The sequence below is a fragment of the Protopterus annectens genome, chromosome 13.part0 (assembly GCF_019279795.1).
Source record: "Protopterus annectens isolate FY-2018-M chromosome 13.part0, PAN1.0, whole genome shotgun sequence".
Taxonomy (NCBI): Eukaryota; Metazoa; Chordata; order Ceratodontiformes; family Protopteridae; genus Protopterus; species Protopterus annectens.
Genome location: NC_056747.1, coordinates 1,103,976,348 through 1,103,986,364, shown reverse-complemented (window position 1 = coordinate 1,103,986,364; position 10,017 = coordinate 1,103,976,348). Strand labels below are relative to the sequence as shown.

The following is a 10,017-nucleotide window of genomic DNA, read 5'->3' as shown; positions in this document are numbered from 1 at the left end:
TTTTCTTGCCCCAGATGTCAGGTGCCCCCTAATGGGGAGCAATTAAATATAAAAGTACAATGATATACCTCCAATAAAAAAGAAAATATACCAAAAAGGCTTTTAAGCATAATAAAGGAAAGTAGAGGTATAGCCAAAAGAAGTTAGGGGGCTGGAGGGAGGGTAACCAGGACTGCAACAGTGAATACACTCAAACATCTACATTTATGGTAAGTGTACACAACTGTACTATGCTCTTCATGTTTCACTGTTGCAGTCATTACATTTGGGTAGATTCCAAAAGCTATGGTTGGGAGGAGGAATTTAGCCAGCATTAGGACCAGCTATAAGGCCCTGCAAGACTGTAGTGGCAAAGCCAGCTCTGGATTTAGAGAAAATTGGCAAATGATAATGCTTGGTGAAAGTATGTACAGAACTCCAGGTAGCAGCATCTAGGATGTCCCTGGTAGGGACGCCTCTGAGAAAGGCTGTAGAGGTAGATGCAGCCCTGGTGGAGTGAGGTCTGATTCCCTGGGGGATAGGTTTTCCTCCATTTAGAAATGGTTTGCTTTGAAATAGCCTTCCCCTCTGCCCCTGCAGCAAATGCTACCAGCAGTTGTTCAGATTTCCTTTCACGTTTAGTCCTGTCCAAGTAGAATCTGAGTTGTCTGTGCACATCTAAGGAATGCAGTATATGTTCTCTTTTGTTCTGTGGATTGGGAAAGAAGGTTGGCAAATGAATGGACTGATTAAGAGCCACACTGGATACCACCTTGGGCATGAAGGATGGATTGGTTCCGAGGGACACCCTGTCCGCATGAAAGATGATGAAAGGCTCCACTGCCATAAGGACCTGTAATTCAGATACCCTTCTAGCTGAAGTGATTGCTAAAAGGAAAGCTGTTTTCCAAGAAAGAAATTTTAAGTCTGCAGTAGCAGCTGGCTTGAAAGGAGGTAGAGTGAGTTTCTCCAAAACAAAGTTAAGGTCCCAGGCTGGGTTGGAGCTCTCCTGGGTGGCCTCAAATTTTTGGCCCCTCTGAGGAACTGCTTGAGCAGTGGATGAGAGAAGAGGGGGGTTCTGTGTTATAATGAGCTGAAATGGCTGAGGCGTGGATTTTAATGGAGAAAAAGACAGGCCCTTATGAAGCATCTCAGTTAAGTATTGTAAAATCTGAGGTAAATTGGGCGCTGCTGTGCTTATCCCTAGGGATTGGTTCCAGGCACAGAATAGTTTTCATTTTTCAGCATAGGATTTTCTAGTGCTAGGCCTCTTTGCCTCTAAAATGATATCCATCACAGGTTTACTGAGGGATGGTAAAGGAGAGATTATGTAATTAGCCAGGCTGCAAGGTTCAGTGTTAGAAGCTGAGGGTGCAGAATCTGGTTCTCCTGCTGAGACAACAGGGAAGGAGTCTGAGGCAGGTGCCATGGGGATAACCGTGACACACTGCGCAGGAGGGGGTACCAGTGTTGGCATGGCCAGTCTGGAGCAATCAAAATCATCCTTGGTTTGTCCTGTTTGATTTTTAATAGTACTTAGGAGAGCAGAGGCAGAGGGGGGAAGGCAGGCTTGTTTGTGGGGAGTCCTTGTGCAAAATTTGTCCAATTGGTAGTTCTGGGGAGAGGCAAACAGTTCTATACCTGGGCTCCCCCATTTGCTTGTCAACATATTGAAAATCCTTGGTTCCAGTTTCCACTTGTGTGGGTCCATGAGGTTTATGCTTAGTCCGTCTGCCAGTGTATTTAATTTTCCTGGCAGGAATTAAGCTTGTAGGTGCACTTGGTAGCTCATGGCTGTGTTCCACAATGCCATGGCTAGTCTGCAGAGGGGGTAAGAATGTGTACCCCCATGCTTGTTTATGTACCACATAACAGTGGTGGTTGTATGCCTTTAACATTAGTTGTCCTGGAAGAATGTGGTCCTTGAAGGCTGTCAGAGCATTCTGTACAGCTAACATTTCTTTTTGACGGATATGCAGGCGCACTTGGCTTGGGTTCCATTTGCCCTGAATGCACTTCCCTGCAGGTGAGCCCCCCATGCATAGTCTGATGCGTCTGTTAGTGTTGGGCGGCAGGGGGTGGTGTGAAAGGTAGTCCCTTGTTTTGGTGGCAGGCCTCTGTCCACCAAAGGAACTCTAGGCATAGGCAAGGTATGATAGGAATCATTGCTTCTAGAGCCTGAGAATGTTGACACCATAGGCATTTTAGATACCACTGTAATTTCCTTATATGCAGTCTTGCAGATGGAATTAGAAGAATGCAGGAGGCCATGAACCCCAAGGCTTGCAGTATTTGTCTTGCAGATAGCAAGGTTTTTGTGGCCACTTGTTTGAAGTAGGTTGTCAAATGAATTTGTTTCTCTGGCATGAGGTAGGCCATCTGGGAAGTTGTATTCAAGCTTGCTCCCAGGAATATAATTTGTTGGCAGGGTACCAGGTGTGATTTTTTTTCATTTATGGTGTACCCCAGACAAGTTAGAACCCTTTGTACAAAGGCCAGATGATTCAAAAGTATGTCCTGGCTTTCTGCCTGAATCAAACAATCGTCCAGGTATGGGTATATCTGAATATTTATTTGCCTGCAAAATGCAGTAACTGGAGCTAGGCACTTTGTGAATACCCTGGGCGCAGTAGATAAGCCAAAGGGCAGTGCAGAGAACTGATAGTGCGTGTAGCCTGCTTTGAAGTGTAGGTATCTTCTGCAAGATTCCCTGATTGGGATGTGCAGGTATGCTTCTTTTAAATCTAGTGTTGCCAACCAGTCATCTTTGCCTAGCATAGGAAGTAATTGGTGAAGAGTCAGCATCTTGAATTTTGGAATCTCCAAAAAGGTGTTTAGAGTGGACAGGACCAGGATAGGACACCATGAATAGTCTTTTCTGGGTACCAGGAAAAATTTCGAGTAGAAACCTTGTCCCTTTTCCTCTTCTGGTACCAGTTGAATAGCCCCCATGCTTAAGAGAGACAGTACTTGTTTTTGGGCCTCTGCCCACTGATTTGGGGGTAGGTCCGGCCACCTGCTTGGTGTTGGCAACGTGTGGAAGTGAAATCTGTATCCCTGGGACACTATATTTGAAACCCATTTGTCCTGGGTAATGAGTTCCCAGTTCTTTGCAAGAAGAGCAGTCTTTCCCCCCAAAAGGGCAGCCAGTTGATAAGTGCTTGGGAATTTTAAAAGGAAGTCATTGAGACAGTTCAACATAGGAGGAGTCTTATTACTCCCAGATTTGGTAGTGGAGGGCCCCCACTGCTTAGTCCTGTGTATCCCCTGGGACTGAAACCTGGGGTTTTTGCTGTGTCTGAGTTTGGCTTGAGAAGACCTGGAAGGGGCTGGAAAGGACTAATTCTTAGAGGGCCAGTGCCTACTAAATCTAGGAGGCTGAACTTGTAAGAACTCTTTAACAGTTTGCATAGATTTAGCTTTATCTTCCATCTTTTTAAGAAGTTCCTCAGCCTTGTTGCCAAACAGGCGGTCCTGATTTAAGGCAGCATCCAACAATTTAGCTTTAACATGATCAGGCAAAGATTGTTCCTTAAGCCAAGCATGCCTTCTGAGCACAGACCCAGTAACAGCAGCCCTGCAAGAGGCCTCTAATGACTCAAAACCACATTGCAAAATATGTTTTCCAACTTGTTCAGCAGAATGCATTAAATCCTCTAATTCTTTATTTTCCACACAGTCAGGAATCAACAACATTTTCTGTTTAAGCAATCCAATAATGTCGCTGGTACTTTAACACATGAAACTGGCAGTTTAAAGCTCTAATGGCCAGGGTTGCAGAAGTGTAAACCTTCTTACCCAATCTATCCAGCGCCCTCGTGTCTCTATCAGAAGGGGTAGGATTTTTAGCAGTATAAGCCTTAATGCCCTTGGGCCCCTGTGAAACAGTCTATAGGATTTTTAAAAAGGAACTTGTGTGACTCAGGGACCCTGTAGTATCTGTCTGGTTTTCTAGGAGCAGGAGGCAAGGAATCAGGGGCCAAACTAGATTCCGAAAAGGCATCATCAACAATGTCTAGTACAGGAGGAATAGCTAAAGGCCTATGCTGAGGTAGGAGTAATAAATCCCTAAGCCTCTTTTTTGAATCACAAAAATCCTGGCTTTCCCAGTGGAAATGCTCCCGTAGAGTATGTAAAGGTTCCCCAAAAGAAAAATCCTATGGAGGGGAAGCAGAGGGAATGAAGTCCTCTGCATCAGAACCCTCATAAGTAGATAAGGGCAAATCCAGATCATCAGAAGAATAAAAAAAAAACAGAATCCTGGTCAGAAGATTCACAGACGACTTCAGTCCTAGGCCTCTTAGAAAGGGTGGGGGGTTGGCTACCCCCCGATTAGAATTACTAGATCTTCAGCCATTCTTATCATTTGTTTTTTTACGCATAGAGGCCTGAGCATGTAGCCTGGGCATCGTTTTTTTAGGCATGGTTCGAGATTTAGGCCTAAGAGAAGAAGGAGGCATCGGTTTAATATGCAAGTCCGTAGGCCTGAATACACCCTCAGAAGCCGGTGCCTGCACAGCGGCTCTGGACCCATCCAAGGTAGAGAAATCTGCGGATTCCATAGTTGAAGCATCTCGCGGCATACCAGACTCTGAATGGGTCTCAGTAGAGGCCTGTGAATCAGAAGTAGCGGGTATCAGGGGCTGCGAAAGCGCCTCACTGAGTACTGGCGAACTGGCGACTGCCTTAGGAGAAGCATCGTCAGCAGTTTTGGACCTCGGCGGCCTGTCTCTGTCTTTATCTTTGCGTTTTTTCGGAATCCCGGTAGACGGATGGCTAACCGACAACATTTCTGGATAATTAGACTGAGAACCGAAATATTTAGAGGCGAAAATGTGCCGACGACGGATAGTGCGCTGATTAAATAAAGCACAAAACCAACAGCAAGGTACATCGTGGTCAGGGCCTAGGCAAGGAATATAGTACGAATGAAAATCTTTATAAGGTATTTGCTTTCCACAAGTAATGCAATTATTAACTTTTACTAACATCGGTAAGGAGCAAGAAAAAGTTTCCCCAACGGGGTACTTAGCTTTAGTTGAAGACTTCGGTTCTGAAACTCGAAAACGAAAATTTCAGGAATCGGCCAACCGGCACTTGCGAACTGCTTCTGCTTCGGGCACCGCACGGCAAGAAAGATTGATCTAATGGCGTCGGCTGCATGCTTTATACCCCTGACGACCTGAAGGGACAGCAACCGATGCAGGACCCAAGACTTTATCAGGCCGACTGAGGACTACCTGCAAGCAGATAACCCAAATGTAATGACTGCAACAGTGAAACACGAAGAACATCCTACAAATCCCATCACTCACTCTCTCTAAAACACCTAAACCGGCTTGAATTACCCCACCAGCTTCTTCTCTCTCAGTTCCAGATCATCCATTCTATCCTATACCAGCCTTCCTACTGCCCAGCACTATCCTCCTCTCATCTCTCATTATTCTCCCTCCAGACCTCTCCGAAGCTCTAACCAAGACCTACTACAAATCTACAAACCCAAGTCTAAATTTGGACACAACATGTATAGCTATCACCCCAATATTGCCTGGAATAGGCTCCCACGAGAAATCAAGACCCTTACACATCCTAAACAAATTTAAGACAGCCACCAAAGAGCACTTTAAAAAGGTCACTGGCCCTGCCACTGCACTCTCCCTCCTTAAACATCCTCTACTTCTCATAACTTAATCTACTTTCTGCCCATAACTCACTCTTCTCACTAGCTCTCTCTAATCTTCCTTGACTACTCTTTCTACTGTCTTCTAAAATCTATTAAGCAAATCTTCTCAGAGAAGCATTCTATTGTAATTGTCTTGCCTTCATGCAACTACATTATGATAAAACTGGGTTTTTGTAACCACTTACCCAAAAAACTATATTCATCTTAATGACATATTTCTTTTTATACATCTTGAAATAGTTTTACTATACTCCTGATTATTGACACCGTATAACATTGTATTCCTATGTAATGCCTTGTAATAATCCTTTAACACTGCATTTTAATGCTACTTTATAATGAAAATTGTATAATATGTTGGAGCTTTTCTCCCCAGGGTCTACAATGAAAAAGGGCTCTTCAGCCCAGTCAGACAATCCTGGTCAACAAATGTAAAATAAATAAATAGTATACATATATATATATATATATATATATATATATATATATATGTATTTATGTACGTGTGTGTGTGAGCACACATTTGTGTGCATGTTTTTATATGGCACAGATGATACCTGGTATCCTGGAATATAGGATGACAAATACTGCACACTTTTCTCTTAGTTAATTTCCACTTATTTACATTAGCAGGGTCTGGCACAAGGCACAGGGTTGGATTCTGATCTAGGGATATTGGCTAGGCTGAAACTGGCCCTTCAGGGCAGTTAGCCTAATACTTTTTTACAGGGTGAGTTTGGCACAATGACCAAGATCTTCACTTAAGGTAAACACAAGGTATACAACAGGGCTTGATTCTGACCTCAAGTTATTGTCTATGCTTAAAATGGTCATTCTAGGCAGCTAGCCTAGTTGAACCTATGAACCTTGGTGTTCCAGTTTCTTAAGAGGGTGCATTTGGCATAAAGGTTAAGGTCTTCACATCACAGATACAAAGTACAGGATTTGATTCTGACACTAGGTTACTTGCTAGGCTTAAAAAGACCTTTTCAAGGCCATTAGACTAATACTCACCTGGGTCAATATATATACACTATACGGTTCTCCAAATTCCACATAAGTCTTTATAAAACAATATCCTGTATGTTTTAATGACAGAAAAGCAAGAATTTGTCAAATATGACACAGACTCCAAAACTTGAGTCAATTCAGACCCACTATTAGAAATAAAAACAGGGCAAAATGTAAAATGCAAAGACAAAATCAAAATGTGCAAATATTTCATGAATATGTATGTTAATCTGTTAAGTAACAGCTGTTCCTTTTCTTCAAAGCCAGCTGTTATGGACAAGGCTACTCACTAAGAAACCTTTATAGAAGTGAAACTGCATCTTGTCTGAAGTGAATGCAAATGAAATCAAACCAAGCAGAGACATACACACCCATACACATTCAATATCCTTCCTGGTGGAAATATTCTTTCTACTACATGAAAACACTCTGCCCTCTTCTCCAGCATTTACCTAAAGAATTACAACCAGGTGTGGGACACTTCATGTTGAAATTGTAACTCTCATGAAACCGGCGACGTTTGGGTCTGTGAGACAGGTCACTCTCAGAATTCTTCATCGACAGATCTTTTGCGATACTCTCATCATGGGACACATTAGAATGAGAAATATCAATATCTGATTCAGAAGATGGTGCATTTCCAGTTGGTGTACGTGGTGGAGACTCATCATGTTCAGTTGTATTTTTGGTTTCTACAGAAAAAAAAAAAAAAAAGGACATAAAAAATACATTTTCAGCCTTAAAATCCTAATTAAGGTGTATCAGATTTAAAGGACAAATTCATACTGGTAAGATCCAACGTCTGTGATATAAAATAAATCAAATATTTCTATCACTGCCCTTAAAGAAGAAAATGTTCCTATTATTTTTGTAGGGCTATATCAGCCAGATTTTCTTCCTCTTCAACATTTAGGCTTCTGCTCAGGTTACTAGTTACATACTTCAGTTGTATTTTATATTTTCAAACACAATCAGTTATATTTGATATGGTCAATAAGTAATCCGCAGAGAAACCACATGACTGGCAAGTTATTTTCCAAACAGCATTGTCTGCAGAGGGAAAGCATCAACATCCGTACCTCCTCTCTACACTTACCCTCAAAATTTTACATACAACCCCCCCCCCCCATAAAGTGACCCATGCTGGAGTACAAACAGCAGCTCACACAGTCTTCACACTCCTCCACAGCCATACACTTCCCCAAAATGACATGAATGAGCTACTGTATCCTTAAGCACGCAATCACAGTTTGAGGCTGGTCAGGGAATCAGAAGAGGGCTGTGCCAACTACTGACCCACATTCACTAACTTTTAAATAAACTTTCAATGATAAGCCCGTAAGAAAATCAGTAGACAAAATCAACCTCTCTGTTGCTTAACAGCTCCTGTCAGGAGCATTAAATTATACCCACAAAACAACAAAATTCAGTTTCAGTGTCTGATGTACTACCGATACATTCAACTATCAGCAACATTTTGTGATTGCTTAATGTAGCTCTTAACAGACAACCTAGTATCCTCTTCTAAACAAATTACATACCTTTGTCTGAGAACTCGACCACTGATTGCAGTTCAGAGTCTGAGGAATGAATCTGACCAGACTGTTGTTTTTTAGGAGTCACAGGGGTGGATGGCTGCTGACTGCGGATCCCTCTTCTACTGGAACTGTGTTGTTCTTCTGTTGCAAAGGGCTGTTGATTGTGAGAAGGACTTGAATCTGCTAAAAAATAAAAAAAATATATATATATATATATATATATATATATATATATATTTATGTTTGAACAACAAAAGTTTAGGGAAACTATATTACTGAAAAAAAGACAGATTTTTCAACAGCAATGAAACTGTTTGCCCTTCATTGAGAAGCACCCTCCTATCTGATAAAATATTTACTGAATAAAACTACAATTTAAATACAAACTCACAGCTTATACGTTCACAGATTCATAGGTGTGTACTAGGCTAATGGCCCTGGAGCCTTTACAAGCCTAGCCCATAGGATTACCCTGGCATCGTGCCACCCGACCTTAGTTCCCTGTTCTATTTATAATGTACATAAAAATATATAGTTCTGGTGGAGGGAGAAAACACAGCATGTACAATAAAAATTCTCTGAAAGCTGCTATGAGTACCATCACAAAACTGTACTACCTTTCTTCAAGAAAATGTCGGCTCCAAATACCACAGATCAGGAAGCCCCCACTAATTAATACCCAGATGCAGGTATATTAGAATGTCCGTGTGTTTGGGTTTGTGTGTACACACACACATGTGGAGGAGGCATTACAGGATTTCTTATGAAAATAAAATAAAGCTCACTATCCTTCTGAAGGTCTTCTTATCATAATGTATAATTCAGGTTGCCTTATAAATGATCTGAAAATGCAGGTACCTGCATTTATTCTCCAAGACAGCCGGGGAGCTACTTGGATAGAAGTTTGACAACTGGGTTGCATGCCCACCACCAAAACAACAAAACTGCTGAATAGACAGACTGGTTGAGAAGTTTAAAATGAAATGGTCTGAAAATTTGCAAGGCTTTCAAAATATGGTTTTAAGAAAAGAGGGAAGAAGATCAGCAAGGAAAAAGGAGCAAGTCAGAAAGTACAGTTGTGTAAGGAAACTTACCATAAAAAGAAGTTATGTACTCATCATAACATTCCATCTGTTTTGTCTATTTTCATTGTTCCTCAACTGTTGGAGACTCGGCCATTACTAAAGCTCATGGTAACCAAAAAGCTCTCGAGCTTCCCCCTTACCCATAATGCACCAACCCCTAACACACCTCAGATCTAGTTTGCTGGTTTACATAAAGTAATACCTGTTAATGTACACATATATGTGCATATATATATATATATATATATAAATTCTACAGAAAGAACTATATCCGGAACTACAATAACTCACTCTTCCCGAAGTCTGTTGTGATAAGGGTTGGGGGGTTGGTGGGCAGGAAGTTGAGGAAGAATGAAGATTGATAACATAGATGGAATCTTATGGTGAGTACACAACTTCTTTATCTGATGTTGTCAAATTTCACTCTATCCTCAACTGTTGGGACAGAGTCCCCTGCAACCTAAAATACTGTGTGGGCTGTAAGGAAGGATATTCCTGAGCACATCTGAACAAAGACTGCCCTACCCCTCGAGACCAGATCCAGTTTGTAATGAGTAATAAAGGTATGAGGACTGATGTCATGAATGAAAGCCATGGACAGAAATAAGAATTTATGTACCTACCATAACGTTCCATGTTAGTTGTCTTCTCTCGCCTTCTTTCTTGCTGGATGGGTTCGGAGCCGATCCTCGGCTCCAACTCGGCACTTGCTAAGCTCGCG

At 41.9% G+C, this 10,017-nt stretch overlaps 1 protein-coding gene across 3 annotated transcripts in view; it reads right to left on the bottom strand.

Moving 5' to 3' along the window:
- The window catches only part of LOC122788133 (histone acetyltransferase KAT7-like), a 1,071,811-nt gene that overhangs the window by 837,603 nt on the left and 224,191 nt on the right, over nt 1-10,017 (bottom strand). For 2 of the 3 annotated variants that reach the window (XM_044055075.1, XM_044055077.1), the window contains exons 3-4: nt 8,215-8,394; nt 7,126-7,365 (exon numbers count right to left, since the gene is read on the bottom strand). In XM_044055075.1, the coding sequence (XP_043911010.1) occupies nt 7,126-7,365; nt 8,215-8,394 (420 nt within the window). The remainder of the gene's footprint in view (nt 1-7,125; nt 7,366-8,214; nt 8,395-10,017) is intronic. The other variant, XM_044055076.1, reaches the window with a different exon arrangement.